A 14,713-nucleotide genomic window follows, 5' to 3' on the forward strand; every position below is an offset into this window, starting at 1 on the left:
TTCTCTAATGAATGAATACAGATCCAGACTTCTTCACCCCCACCATATACCGTCATCAACTGCCACCACTCCACCAGAACCAACCACGGCTTCTTTTTTAGTTCAGAGACCTTGACCGTGTGCGAAAGAATCTGGACGGCAAACCGCGGTCTCGTCACCCAAATCGGCCCCAAGGCTTGGGCGTCATACACTGATCAAGTGACGATGACTTCTGTTGACGAGATCGCAGAGGACAAGGGTGAAACAAAATGGATAGCTTGGAAGGAGAGAGTTCTGGATTCCATGGATGAAATAGCTACTTTCGTCGCTCACCGTCGCCAGGGTGGTGATCCCGAAAGGATTGTTCACTATTATCGGGGCTCCTTTAATATCTGCATTCATATTAAATTTAAAGATACTTGCCCTGATGCTGCAATCCGGTTTACTAAAGCTGGGGTCACAGCTTTCAGGGATGAAAAAGGTGGAGAGGTGCAAGTTATGAAATTGCGGACAGCCCTCAACAAAGACCATTTATTATTATGGAATACATCGAGGGAATACATTTGTCAGACATCTTGAAGAAGCCGACCGCGAACAGGGAAGAAAAGGAAATTCTGAACCCTGATGTCGATGACACCACAATTGAACATTGTGTACCGTCAGGTAGCCGATTTCATGCTTCAACTTTACAACCTCGATTTCACTCACATCAGAGCTATATCGGAAGTCGTTGAAGGTGCAAATACATGGGCCGTCACTGGAAGGCCCTTGACATATAATAAGAATGAACTGGCCACATCCACGGGCTATCCAATTATCCGATTCCCTACGGAGTGCTTTTCATCTGCGAATGAATGCTTCAAGAGTCTTGCAGACCAACACTTGATCCACCTCCACACCCAGCACAACCTCACCACTGATCCTAAGGATGCTAGGAGGTGGTATATTGTGCGCCATCTTTTTCAGCAGCTAGTGGCAAGAAACTGTATCAATGAAAACGGTCCCTTCAAGCTTTTTTGCGATGATCTCTGACCTTCTAACATTTTGGTGAACAGTGAAACGCTCCAGATCACTGCAGTCCTTGACCTGGAGTTTACTAACACTATGCTCGCACAGTTCGCTTATGATCTACCCTGGTGGCTATTGTTGGTAGGCCCTGATATGTGGCTGAAGCGAGGCTACACCATGGCAGATTTTGTGGCTCAGTATACACCTAGATTGAAACAGTCTCTATACGCCCTTGAGCAGATAGAAGCTGAGAAGTGTAGGAAAAAGTCCAATGTGCAGCGCATTTCCAAGTTAATGCGCAACTCTTGGACGAGCGGAGAGTTATGGTTCAATTTCACAGATAGAAAGAGCTTGGATGTGGATGCCATCTTCTATCACCAGTTAGACATGATTTATTTGGGGGTAAACCTAATGTCAACTTGCTTGACGACAAGGTATGAGGAGGCTTATAGTCATTTGTACGGATGAAGATGGAGCAGAAGGCGGCTTCTGAGGAGGAATGTGCATTGCTGTAAAGCTATAGTGAATCATTTGGCATGAAATGATCAGCAACACTATGAGATCTCTCCGCATTCTCGATAAGTCGTACACTTGATCGCCAACATGTGGGTAGCGGAGAGGCGATCAGACTAACCATCAGACTAACCTAGGACTCTTAGAATTTATGGTCCGTAGCAACCAATACTTGAGTACTAACTTGAAGCCTATTTTTAGGTGATGGCACCACCACCTCCTGGTCGGCGCTCTTTAGAGTCTCTCCCTGCCTTGTCCATCATTTCTCGGCTGGCCTGTTGATTTTCTCTCTCTCTTCCTCCTCTATTTGCGCTCCTTCGACTCTCTCGCGGCTGCTCGAGTACCTCTTCATCCTTAAGCCTTGGGAGCTTATAGGACTCGTTATTTCTACCTCCTCTGGCGCCGCTCGTGGTGCTCATACTTTTTGAGTTGATCTTGCGCCAATAAGAGGGCTGTTTGTTGAAGGTTCTGGCTGGATGAGGCAGACGTTTAGATCAGGCGGTACAATAAACCAAATTTGCGTCGATTGGGGGTGTTTTCGTTTCAATATGGAGGCGGGATTTTATCAGAGATGAAGTACAAAGGTTGCTCAACTTGGAGGCCCGCAAAACCGGATATCCCGATTATGCCAATGTGTCCTCTTCGTGTTCCTCTTCAGGTTCTCACCTGTTATTGTGTGTTTTGGTGGCCCGGATCATCTTTCTCCCTGAACGCCTGCTTCTTTGGAGGTTTGAAGAGCATGATTGGATCTGATGCTTGCTATAAATGCGACTCACTCTTACAGAGTGGCACCTCTTCGACGGCATTCTGCATCTGACAGCGTTCACGTTGCTTCAAATGAACCTCCCTCCGAAGCGCAAGTGTTTATTTTCTGGATCGATAATGCTTTTTTTTTTAAAAAAGTGTATGGAAATACGCGGCGCTAGGCAATTAGGCAAAGACGACATTCACTCCGCACCGTCCCATTTACGAATAAGTTGAGGACAACCACACTGACCAACTATATCGGTGAGGGGTGTGTTAGTGAACGGGACGGCCCGCAAGGCACCACACAGAATAACAGACCCGGCATTGGTGGTCTACTGGAGTGGAATCCTAGAAGGGCAACTTGGATAGCATTGCGTGAACGAACTGGACCAGTCATAAAATGTTCAAAATCATGTAGGATTTCGCAGTAGTTCAAGCTACGAACCCCGTCGTCGCCATGCCTGGCGTCAAACCAAAAGGGCGATTGGAAAAGTGTAACCTTGGGCATGACATGGAGTCCTGGGGGTTTCCTGGATCGGATCATCTTTGGGTGCCAAACCAACTACATGAAGAGTCCCATTCACTCTTTGTAGCTTCTTTGTATAGTTAACTATGGCTAGCTTTCGCGGAACAGGTTCCCATATTGTTATCCTTACTAGATTTCTGACATTTGAAACTTGTACCAAAAGTTCTAACAAATGAGCTTTTCGCTCAATTTTACAGCATCCCCATGGCAATGCATTGTTGTTTTCATGGCTTTCGAAAGGCAGGTAGCTGATACCATTGCAATTCGACTTAGAAACCATTGCATAATGGTTACACGAGTCCTTGCATCCCGCGTCCGGTCAACCGTTAACAGTAGGTGTCTCCCCCTCTGGACCCTTCCATCTCCAACTTCCCCGGCATCAACTTTTACTCAAACTGGACCCTTGTTTCTTTCGTCCTTTTAGATATCTAACGGTCTTTTTGCTACTATCGATCTAAAAATGGAGACACCAGAGCCGCATACGGTTTCTCTCCCCAATGTCCCAGAGAAGCAGCCCCCCGCTGAACCCCGCAAAATTGTTGTGGAGTGGGTAGACAAATTCCGCGCATCACTGGCTCAGGCAAATGTGTCCGATTTACAAAAGCTCTTTCTCACAGATGCATGGCTGCGCGATATGGTTGTTCTCTCGTGGGACCTTCGCACCATCAACGGTGCTTACAAGGTAGCTGCGTACTTCCAAGAGAATCTGGGGAGAGCAAAGTTCGAAAAATTTCACCCTAGGGAATCTGGGCAGTTCGAACCGCAGTTTAAAACAGTTAAACCGGGATTACAATGGATTGAGACTATGTTCGATTTTGAAACTGAGACGGGAAAAGGTCCTGGGATGCTTTGGCTTGTCCGCGATAGCGATGATATTTGGAAGGCGTATATGCTCGGTTTCGTCCTGCAGGTGGTAAAGGGATATGAAGAAATATCTGGCCTCAATCGCCCTAATAAAGGATCAGATGCCATCGTGGATAATCCTCGTCAGGAGAAGAGTTTCACTGATATTGAACCCACCGTTCTTGTCATTGGAGCAGGTATGTTTTATTTTCCCATCTTGACCACGCCCACGATTGCGTGATACGCATGTTAACTCAATGCCCGTGTAGGACAGGCTGGGCTTATGATCGGTGCGAGGCTGGGTAAACTAGGTATCCCGACCCTGATCATTGAGCGAAACTCCAGGGTCGGTGATAACTGGCGCAAGCGATACAGGGTATACGGATCTTAGATCCCAAGTATTGAAATGACCATATCTTGCTAAATATGCATGCACATATAGACTTTGGTCACCCACGACCCGGTTCAATATTCTCAAATGCCATATCTTCCATTTCCATCCGGTTGGCCCCTCTATACGCCCAAAGACAAGCTAGCAGATTGGCTAGAAACATATGCCAGAGGGATGGAGCTCAATGTATGGACCAACACGGAGATTGAAAAAAGCGAGTACGATGAAAAGTCAAAGACGTGGTCGGTAAAAGTGCGTTCGAATGATTGTGTTATTCGTACCGTATATCCACATCACATCGTCCTAGCCACCGGCCATTCGGGAGAACCACTAAGGCCCAATTTCCCCGGCAAAGAGAAGTTCAAGGGTGAAATATATCATAGCTCGCAATATAATGATGCCTCCGAGCACGCGGGCATTAAGAGTAAGAAAGTTGTCGTCGTTGGTACTGGGAACAGCGGGCACGACATTGCGCAAGACTTCTACGAGAACGGCGCAGAGGTAGCTATGCTCCAGCGCCGCGGGACCTTCGTGATCTCGCAGAAGCATGGGGTAAGCGCGCTTGTGGCCGGTATGTACGACGAATCAGGCCCACCCACAGACGAAGCCGACACCTATGTACAAAGCATGCCTATACCTGTACAGTTCGCCTTACACGTCTCTGTCGTGAAAACGCTTCGCGAGGGTGCGGATAAGGCGACGCTTGAGGGTCTAACGAGGGCTGGCTTTAAGCTTGATGCTTGTCGTGATGGTGCTGGGATTTCAAGAAATATTTTACTCGTGGAGGCGGGTATTATATCGATGTCGGATGCAGCAAATTGATTGTCGACGGTAAAATAAAGGTTAAACAGAGTGATGAGGGAATTGAACAGTTTGACTCTGATGGCCTGGTGCTCGCCGACGGAAAGAGAACAAAGCTTGCTGCTGATATCGTGGTGCTGGCCACAGGGTATGATAACATGAAGAGCACCGCAAGAAAAATTATGGGAGATAAGGTTGCTGACAAGCTTTATTCCTCGTGGGGTTTGGATGAAGAAGGGGAACTCAATGCAGTATGAATCAGTTTTTTCTGTTCACCAACTTCCCACATTTCCCACAACCTTTCTTCCTAGGTTTCCGTGGCTTCCCCCGTTTACATATCCATTATGCGCCATTTCAGGATGCTGATTCACCTATGATGCTATAGATGTGGCGCTACAGTGGCCATCCTAATTTCTGGTATATGGGTGGGAATCTAGCTCTGTGCCGCTTTTTTTCTCGGCTACTGGCCTTGCAAATTCTCGGGGTGGAGGAAGGTTTATATGTCCCCCCGCAGGAGAAACAGTAAATGCCGCACATTTTTCAGAGACAAGTCACATATTCTCTGAACTCATGATTGGGGAAGAACCTAGCATGATATTAACAGGATTATCAGAGCAAGATTTCTAGGAATGGGAAAGCCCTAAGGATACTAGTATGATAAATGCCTGACAGAAATTGGTCGGGAAACTAAGGCTTGATACTAGTTGTGAAAAGCAAAGGAATAAAGAAAAGAATTGGAAATAATGATTGCAAAACATTGTAGAAGCCAGCACAATGCGTCTCCATAGTAATGCGGGAGTTTCGGTAGTTTCGAGCAAATCCCTGAGGAGGAATCTTGGCAATGTCTCGATCGGGAAATTCTAGACCTCATCCATAGATCTTCCTTGTCCGTTCCGCCCGATCCAGAATCATAGAGTCCCGGCCCTATAATCTCTCTATCTACGAAACAGGGACGTAATCAAACGGGCGCGGAAAGAGCGTGAATGATCAGGGTCCGAATAACTTGTTATCTAAGCGTTTTATAGAAAGAAGGGTACTTGCGCAAAACTACTATCTCAGTACTTTACCATCTCGGTCAGCGGTCCGCCAAGCATAGATCAAGTCCTGCCCTCCTAAAAATACAATCATTAGAATGATTAACTATATACACATCTTCAGTATAAATTATACATCAAATAAGAAATTCAAATAAACTATATACAGATACGTCTAAATCAACCATCAATATGTATAAACCAAACCGAGTACCTGCCTCTTCCCCCCGATACACCTTACCCCTAAAGCCTCGCCTTCAAGTGCCCCAAAACCATCTTCAACCGTTTCACCGCTGGCCCATCCTCCCCCGTCCCAGCAACCCCGCCATCCTCCCAACGTTCCCTGTGTTCCACAACTTCCTTCTTCGCAGCTTCCACATACGGTTTCAGGAAACCCCACACCGTATCCTGGTACGTCCCATCAACCTCCAACCACTCTGCTATGCCGGGTATTGTTGTCCAGTCCCATTCCCCGCCCTGGCCATGTTGGTGTGGTTCTCGTGACTCTTGTTGGATGGCGGAGAGAATGGAGTTGATGTCTGGGATGAGGCTGAGTTGGTTTGGCGGGAATGTGTGAATTTTTGTTGTTTCTGTTGAGAAAGAGGGGGCGGATGCAGAAGAGGATGGTGGCGGTGGCTGTAGCATGGAAGCGTCTAGCTCGAAGAGTCCGCTTTGCGGGGATTCAGGGGTTGTGAATGTTGCTGGTTGGAACGTTGGAGAGGTGAGGAGGGCGATGACGTCTTGGCCGTCTGTGGAGTGAGGGGTGTATGAGGCCCCGTGGTATGTGCCGATGTTGGGGTCGTTTGGTTGATTTTGACTATGACTGTGATTGCGGGTGGTGTTTCCGGCGGGAGAGGAGTTGTGCCAAGCAGAGTCGAAGTCGTCATTGGGCAGGTATTGCTGAGGGTTGGAGGAGGTGGAAGGATCGAGGAGATCTTCCATCTCCCCTGCTCTTAGTTTTCCTTTTCCCTTCGTGCTGATTGCATCGTAGGGGTCTAGAAAGAGAGTGTCATTGCCCATTGTCGTGGCCAGCAATGTTATTCTGCGTAGGATCCTGGAACCGTTCCCAAGCTCTTTGATCATCTTCATCAATTAGGCTCCTTGTCGCCGGGAGAGGAGCGGAGCGCAATGACCCAGAAGGGAACCTCTGGGCTCCGCCTGCACGGCTTGATGGCTGACCTAGGCTTAACCCATGCGAATGGAGAGTATTCTCAGACGCTGAAGCACCAGCGTGGAGCAGCGCATGAGCGTTGGAAGAGGGTGAGCTTCCTTTGCTGGACAAGCCTAGTCCTTCAGTAAGGGTTGAGGATATGTCGCCTGCTAGAGAGCGGGAGGGAGACCCTGAAAAGGTGTTTCGTAGCAATCCTAATGCGGAATGTTGGATTCTACTTGCAATTGAGGGTTTTAACGGAGGGGGTTCCGAGGTGGCAGAGGTGGAGGAGGGTGGCGGTATCTGTTCCTCGTTTCGCAAACCCCGCTGTAACTGTTGGTGAGGGGGAGATGAAGGAGGATTATTACCCATTTGTTTGGTGTTCAAATCTCAAATTCCCTTCCCGGGGGTATATATAACTTTTATACGTATAATCAAGGCCTCGGGAATTGATGAAGAGAGTCAAACTCACGTTGTCAACGGATATCATAGACTTCATTTCTGTTCCATTAATAAATCCATAGTGATATCTTTTTGGTTATATGGTGGGTTGACAGTTGAGAAGAATGAAGTCGGTGTTGATAACATGTGAAAGAGTAAAAAGAATTCGGCTGGGAGCGAAAAATAGCTATTTCTCAAGGTAAAAAACTACCTAGGCACTGAAGGTGATGGTAATATTAAGCAACCAACAGAAGGACCACCATATTCGAGACCACACTGAGCTAGGCGAGGACTGGAGTAAATCAAGAAAAGATACACTCAACCTAATGCGCGATAAGAGTAACTAACGACAAAGCAGCCTGGTCTGTTGGCGAAGTGGGATAAGAGGTATTTCCGTGTACCTCCCCCCACCAAAACCGCCCCCCGGTACCTGTGACGACAAACCGCGCACCATCTTCATATTCCGGTTTGTTGAGCCTCTTTGCCTTTCCAGAGTGTGACCTGTCCATCTTCCTCTTCCTCTGTTGCTTCTCCTCTCTGTTCAACTCTGCTTTCGTCTCCCTATCCTGTTCCAACGGCCATAGACCATTTCTTTTTCATTTTCTCTCAGTCTGCGATTGCTTTAGCTTCCTGTTCCTCCCCTCTTCTCCCACTCTTCTCTCTTGGCTCAGTCGTCTTACGTTAGTTACCTCTCCCAGGCCACCCATTTCTCTTGACCATTTGCTTCGTTTTAGTCTCCGGTAAGTAATTACCTTAAAGAAACTGCTTACCACTCCTCCCCTCCTTATTTAAATGCACCGTGTTTGATTCTGAGACCTTGCCCGCTGGACAGGCGAGTTGGCTGCTGATTGAGTGTTGTGGTCTTTCTCTTTTGCCTTTGGTTGCTCGCCCGCTCGCATTGCCAGAATTCCTCCCACGTCAACAACCAACCAGCCCACATCGTCATAACTAACCAGACGCCACAACCAAACAGTTCTCTTCTATAGACCGTTATCTTCTCTTCCTCTTCTTCAACTCCTATTCTTCCATCTCCTTTCGATAACCTAATTGTAATCATCCGCGTGTTTACGTTCCGTGTGTCCATTTTCCCCCGCCATTTCACGCCAGCTCTCCAACCTCCCCGGCCTTGCTCGTGCAAGCCCTGTGATATTGATTATCTCAACACACATAACCCCGCAGATTAGAAAGCAGGAAAGCAATCACCCAGGCCTCACCACCTGCTAGATATTTTGTTTTGTCTGTGCACAGCCCATAACAGAGGGTTGATCGTTCTTAAAAAATGGTAGACGGAGATCCAGGTTCACCTACCTGGAAGTTCACACAGTAAGCGCTCCACTACTTTTCCACATCATCCAATGCGACTAGAAAATACGTACAACACCCTAGGCAGATTCCCGCGGGTTCCATTCGCCTGAGCCCCCAGCGGAATTTTGTTGATAGTTGCGGTCTTTAGGAGCACTGGTGGGGATTTTTGTAATACTTGTGGAACACCTTTCTAACAGCTTCAATCTAGATGCTTTGGCGATAAAGGGGATGTGGAAGACATTACAGATGGTTTGATCCCTCCATTTTACTTATATTATTCCGCTTTTCCCCCCACCCTCGCACTTTTCCGGCCTTTTTGGCTGAAGATACTTTGGCGACCTCTCAACTTTCGCAACGGATAGCGCTGATGCATCTCGTTTTCCTACAGCTGATATCATATCAACGGTTGAGTTCGATCACACGGGAAACTACCTTGCAACAGGTGACAAAGGAGGACGAGTAGTATTATTTGAGAGAAACGAGACGGTATCCTATTGCTCTTAAACATTCCCACTCGGTCACTCAATGAGCGTAAGACAGAAACGCTGACTTGTCCCGAGTAGAAAAAAACATGCGAATATAAATTCCATACCGAATTCCAATCTCACGAGCCGGAATTTGATTACCTAAAATCCTTAGAGATTGAAGAGAAAATCAACAAAATAAAATGGTGCAGACGACAAAATGCATCCCATTATCTCCTTTCGACCAACGATAAGACCATAAAGCTTTGGAAAGTGTTTGACAAGTCGTTAAAGGTCGTTGCGGAAAATAACCTCTCTCATGATCTCACCCCGGCAGGCGCTGTAGCTGGTGGAGGCATGCCACGCGCCCCGCAAATTTCCTTCCGTGACGCATCCTCGCTCAAATTGCCTCGCCTCACCCATCATGACACTGTAGTTGTTGCAGTTCCTCGACGTATCTATGCTAATGCCCATGCTTACCACATCAATAGCATATCGGTCAACAGTGATGGCGAAACATTCATCAGCAGTGACGATCTTCGAATCAACCTATGGAACTTAAATATCCAAGATCAGAGCTTCAATATTGTTGATATTAAGCCCGCAAATATGGAAGAACTGACGGAAGTTATTACAGCTGCGGAATTCCATCCTACTAGTTGTAATTGGTTCATGTATGCTAGTTCTAAGGGAACTATCAAACTCGCAGATATGAGGCAGAGTGCTCTCTGTGATCAGCATCACAAACGTACGTTTTTGAGTCCATCATCCCTCGCGTCAATGACCTTTTGACTCCATATCACTCTCCATCTCTGCTAACCTCAAATTTCTCCTTGAATAGAATTCGAGCAAGAAGAGGATGCTTCTTCCCGTTCTTTCTTTTCCGAAATCATTTCCTCCATTTCTGACGTCCGTTTCTCGAATGACGGGCGCTATATACTATCTCGCGACTACCTAACGGTCAAAATATGGGATGTCAACATGGAAAGACAGCCTTTAAAAATGATCCCGATCCACGAGCACCTCCGCCCCCGGCTTTGCGATACGTATGAAAACGACAGCATCTTTGATAAATTCGAGGTGGTATTTTCTGGCGATGCGGAGAATGTCATGACTGGCAGTTACAACAATAATTTTATGATCTACCCCTCCGACACTAAACAAGGAGACCGAAGTTGTCCTCCAGGCCGACAAGACTGCATTCAAAGCAAAGAAAGTTGGCGTACCGACTCCCATAAATTCTTCCGCGTCAACCAATAAAAAGGGGGGATCGAGGGCTGGTAGTCCTGCAGGTGCTGGTGGAAGGATGAAGAAAGAAACAGACGCAGATCAAATCGATTTCAACAAAAAAATTCTGCATATGAGTTGGCATCCTTTCGAAGATAGCATTGCAATCGCGGCCACTAACAATGTAAGCTTTGAGTCTTCTTATCCTTGCGTTATTTTGTCTGCCCTATCAACTCATTTTACGTTGTTATCTTTCTTGCTTTGCCTTCTCAAGTTTTGGTCGCTCAAACTCTAACATATATTTGTTTTCTATAGCTATTCGTGTTCTCAGCCCTGTGAATCGACACAGAAGGACGAGGAAGGAAAGACGAAAAAGTGAAAAATAAAATAAAAATGAAACAATGCTGGTTGCATCGCCTCACCTTGTTCTTGCCCTTGATTATAATATCCCAGTCCTACACGACACTATTCACCCATCTACCTATTGCATACAATTACTTCTACTACCTCCAGCAAAAATCCACCTCGCCCAGTTTAATTTGTGTTATCAGGGCTTAGCAGCAGGTCTTCCGCCAGCAAATACAATTTATTTCCCTCTTTACCTTGACCCCATTTCGCTCTCCCTTTCCCTCTCCATCTCACTCTGTCGACTCTCTTTATGCTGTTTTGGTCCTCGCGTCTTGAACCCGCGTAGTTTTTACCTCTTGTTTAATTTGCAAGGAGGGGAATGAACAAAAAGGAAGGAAAAATCATTCATAAATTAGGTACTGAAATTTCTCTCTCACTGCCACACACATGATTTGCTTTTGGTGCAAGGGAACAAAAACGGAAGGATAATGTATAAAGGAATAAAGCTAGTTGATGTGATACGTACAGATGATATGTGGTGTAGAGAGGTTCTTAAAGTTCTTACACAAGTTTCACACCCTATTTTCGCCTTCTTCCTCCCTGCCACACACCACTCAATCCTGTTGATGATGAGAAAATCTGGAAGATTGATATGAATAACTTCGTCCTCCTCCCCTCCTTTTTTACTCTTTCCTTGTTAGTTTTAGCATTTTGTTGATATGAGGCGAGCAGGTAGGATAATAAAATGCGTTTCACCGTCCTGCCTGCTTCTCCTCCCTCCCTCCCTCCCCCCCCCTCCCCCCCCCGTAACCCAAAACCCGGAACCAACTAAGGAAAAGAAAACAAGACCATAAAGATGAATGAAATAAGCAGTGGAAAAGGACATCCGTGCACGGGGATAAAGGAGAAATTTATGTAGCAAGAAGCGGATAAGAGATGGCAGATTTTGAAGTGGAGGAACAAAGTTATATATATATGCGTAGTTGGTAGTTACAAGCCCCTTTACACATGGGTGATGGAAGTTTCAACACAATATCGCTGAGTTGGGAAGCAGGAAAGGCGTTAAGCTGGAGAATGAAAAGTATTCATCAAATACACAAGTCTGTAGCATTCTCGATGACGAGGGGAGGGGAGTAGGTACATTAACGTTGGAACTTGCGGATTCTTTGGATAACAGGGATGGCTATTGACGAGTTGGGCTCCGATTTTCTTTTGCGCATTTTCCACTCTTTTATTTTGTTTCTTATTCTTTCTTTTCCCTCCCTCTTTTCACTGAATTACAAGGATCCAAAGAATGAAAGAAAGGGTAGGGTTTGTGTTTGTTGGTTTACTTTGTTGTTTCCTTTGCTTGGAAATGATGCAATGGAAGGTTTCTTATCCCCTCCATATCAATTGTTTGGTTACTTTATAATTTTCTTGATGGTCATTTTTTCTAAGATCTCTTTGGAGATTGTCAGCTTCTTTTTCTCCTTTCCTTTTGCTCCTTGGTTTACTCCATCCCCCAAAATTTTCCATCGTATGCTCTTTCCTACAACAGTCGCAAGTTTAAGTCCAAGGGGCCGGCAGGCGCGGAAGGAATATAGAAATAAATACCCAATAGCGAGTTTTTCTGGTTTCTTTTTCTTTCTTCTTTCGACATCGATTTCCATTTCGTTTTCGGGTTCGAAGGAATATGGGCAGACAGCCACGCCAGGTGAAACTTGTACACATGCCTTGGAGTACTGGTGGGATGGAATGGACGTAGGATTTCCGTGTGCTTCATAACACGTTTTGCTATTATTCGTTTAAACTTTCGTGATTTCATCTCACATAAGCTTGGAACAGTCTTTTTCTATCTCCGGTGTTGTAGCCGGGTAGGGTATGATGGTAACTATGTATTGAGACAGTAAAGCATTGCTGTGGTGTATCAGACACTCTTATCACTTGATCTTCCTAACGTACCATTTGCGTAGCGGCAAAGTCCTGGATTTTCAAGCGTTAGATTCTTTTAGATGTTCAGTTGAAAAGGGATAGAACGTACTGAACGGTGAAAAATATAGCGATGCAATAAAAAAGAAAAGGGTAATAAATTATTGAACATACCGGAAACTCATCTATAATAGCAGCAGCTACGCTTTCAACTTCCTCAGCCAAGTTTTGAACGCCAGCATCCCAGGTTCTTAAACTTCGTCCTGCCGCCTCTGCTGTGGGGCCAACACCAGGGATTCCCGAGTCGAAGTAAATCACGCCTTTAATCTGATCAATTGTACCTTTTAATCTCCCTTGCTCAAGCATGCGCGCGGCATATGCCTCTGCTCTCTCCCCGGCGCTCAAATCACCACTGGGCTCAAGTCCAAGAATGTTGCCCAATTCCTCCACGTGGATATTCTCATACAAACGACTAGCCGCGAGGAGATTATGTTCGATTACAGCTCGACCAAGCACTGTGGATCCGTCTGCGGTTACAGCTAGTTGGTGAGGGACTAGCTTCTCAGCGAATGCCTTCACCTCTCCAGCGGTGAGTAGCCTATCCATGAATATCTTCTCCAATATATTGTATACGTCGAGAGACGATGATCGGTCGTCCTTGTATAGACGGGACAAAGTACGGGAACGCTGGGGGCCAGCGGGTCCGAGAACGGCACATATAATGGCAGCGGAAAGAGCCTGGAGACGATCTCCTTCCTCGATATCCCCAGATAAACTCAAATTGAGATACTGCTGGCTTGCATCGAGGAATCGGCGGTTAAAATCTGAAATGCGGGCCTGGGAGAGTTGGAAGTGAAGTTTCAACTCAGGGTCTTGAATCTTGGTGGGCATGTTCTTGACTCTGTTCAAGAAACTCTCTGCATTTGCGGTATCGTCTTCTTCTAAATATAGCCGTACGATACGAATCCATATGCGTACCTTCGCGTCGTCAGACATGAGATGTTGGGAACTATCGAAACGGATCGCCTGTAAGACTTTAGCTGCCTGTGTAAAATTCTCCTCCGCCTCGTACGCGTCTGCAAGAATTTCCCTCAGAACTGTATCCTGTGCCTCAGCAGAGGTCGAGTGGGATTGTATCTCGGATAGCGCATCTTTTCCAATCGCAATTATGATCGGAGCTGGTAGATTTCGGAGAGAGTTGATGAAGTTATCGAGGAGGGGTCTAGCGGCGACGATTCCGACGGTTTCGCCAAGGATGGAGTTTAGGAATGCATTAAGGTTGGATTTAATGTTTGGGGATGATGGGGATGATATTATCTTGGATAGGAGCTCATTGTATAGCTGCGGCTTGCTCTGTTGGTTTGTTGTTGATTCGATAGAAGCTAAGGATGAGGTGATATTAGGATCCGCCATTGCGGGTATGGTAGCGAGTGAGTCTCGTGGGCCAACGCTGGAAATGACGGCCCTTCTATACTTTAGTTACGAGGAAGAACGGAGGTATTGCGGCAAGAAGAGGAAGCTAAATGAAGGGAATATTGTTAGATATTCCGATCTATCTCGCTCCAACTTACAACCCTAAGACTTCATTTGGCTTAGTCAGCAGTCCCAGCATATGGATTGCATCGGCATCTAAAGGGATGGGAATAAATTTTATAGATATAGAATAGATCGGGCTCAGCCATAATATTCAAGCTGGTTATGATAAATACTAGGAAATCACTAGACATGTATTGTACAATAGTTGAGACTCCATACTCTCAGCATCCACCGGCATTATGAGATATGATACGAGTCGGAATGTTGAATGATAATAAAGCTATCTCACTATCTGGGCGTCAAGTGGAAGACCAGCTTCCAGATTAATGTTCAATATTGTTTTCAATAGACCCTAAACACCCCTTAACGAACAGATGGATCTTATTCCCCAAACAATTTGCCCAAGAGAAAGCTCTTCTAATGAGATGTGCGTAGTGTAATTTCCTAGTAAAGTCAGGTTAATGAAATAGATTGAATTGCTTATTCTAACTT

At 46.0% G+C, this 14,713-nt stretch overlaps 5 protein-coding genes across 5 annotated transcripts in view; 3 read left to right on the forward strand and 2 right to left on the reverse strand.

The window, feature by feature from the left end:
* The window catches only part of HCAG_02843 (predicted protein), a gene marked incomplete at both ends in the record, with an annotated part of 2,056 nt that extends 351 nt beyond the window's left edge, over positions 1–1,705 (forward strand). The window contains 4 exons of the mRNA XM_001542622.1: positions 22–460; positions 647–920; positions 1,035–1,421; positions 1,702–1,705. Of these exons, the coding sequence (XP_001542672.1) occupies positions 22–460; positions 647–920; positions 1,035–1,421; positions 1,702–1,705 (1,104 nt within the window). The remainder of the gene's footprint in view (positions 1–21; positions 461–646; positions 921–1,034; positions 1,422–1,701) is intronic.
* Positions 1,706–2,704: 999 nt separating this feature from the next.
* HCAG_02844 (predicted protein) lies at positions 2,705–5,466 on the forward strand (the record flags this gene model as incomplete). Its single annotated transcript, XM_001542623.1, has 8 exons — positions 2,705–2,741; positions 2,971–3,105; positions 3,247–3,813; positions 3,886–3,992; positions 4,059–4,559; positions 4,850–5,059; positions 5,194–5,225; positions 5,436–5,466. The coding sequence occupies 8 exons, from the start codon at positions 2,705–2,707 to the stop codon at positions 5,464–5,466; spliced, it is 1,620 nt and encodes a 539-aa protein (XP_001542673.1).
* Positions 5,467–5,979: 513 nt separating this feature from the next.
* On the reverse strand, positions 5,980–6,862 carry HCAG_02845 (predicted protein; the record flags this gene model as incomplete). Its single annotated transcript, XM_001542624.1, has 2 exons — positions 5,980–6,001; positions 6,225–6,862. The coding sequence occupies 2 exons, from the start codon at positions 6,860–6,862 to the stop codon at positions 5,980–5,982; spliced, it is 660 nt and encodes a 219-aa protein (XP_001542674.1).
* A 2,401-nt stretch (positions 6,863–9,263) lies between these two features.
* On the forward strand, positions 9,264–10,768 carry HCAG_02846 (protein phosphatase PP2A regulatory subunit B; the record flags this gene model as incomplete). Its single annotated transcript, XM_001542625.1, has 5 exons — positions 9,264–9,269; positions 9,302–9,950; positions 10,044–10,285; positions 10,389–10,613; positions 10,745–10,768. 5 exons carry the CDS (start codon positions 9,264–9,266, stop codon positions 10,766–10,768), a joined length of 1,146 nt encoding a protein of 381 aa, XP_001542675.1.
* A 1,840-nt stretch (positions 10,769–12,608) lies between these two features.
* HCAG_02847 (hypothetical protein) lies at positions 12,609–14,098 on the reverse strand (the record flags this gene model as incomplete). The annotated part of the gene is made up of 3 exons (XM_001542626.1): positions 12,609–12,647; positions 12,719–12,739; positions 12,860–14,098. 3 exons carry the CDS (start codon positions 14,096–14,098, stop codon positions 12,609–12,611), a joined length of 1,299 nt encoding a protein of 432 aa, XP_001542676.1.
* Positions 14,099–14,713: the final 615 nt, after the last annotated feature.

The sequence above is a fragment of the Histoplasma capsulatum genome, genomic scaffold (assembly GCF_000149585.1).
Source record: "Histoplasma capsulatum NAm1 scaffold_2 genomic scaffold, whole genome shotgun sequence".
In the NCBI taxonomy this organism is placed as follows: domain Eukaryota; kingdom Fungi; phylum Ascomycota; class Eurotiomycetes; order Onygenales; family Ajellomycetaceae; genus Histoplasma; species Histoplasma mississippiense.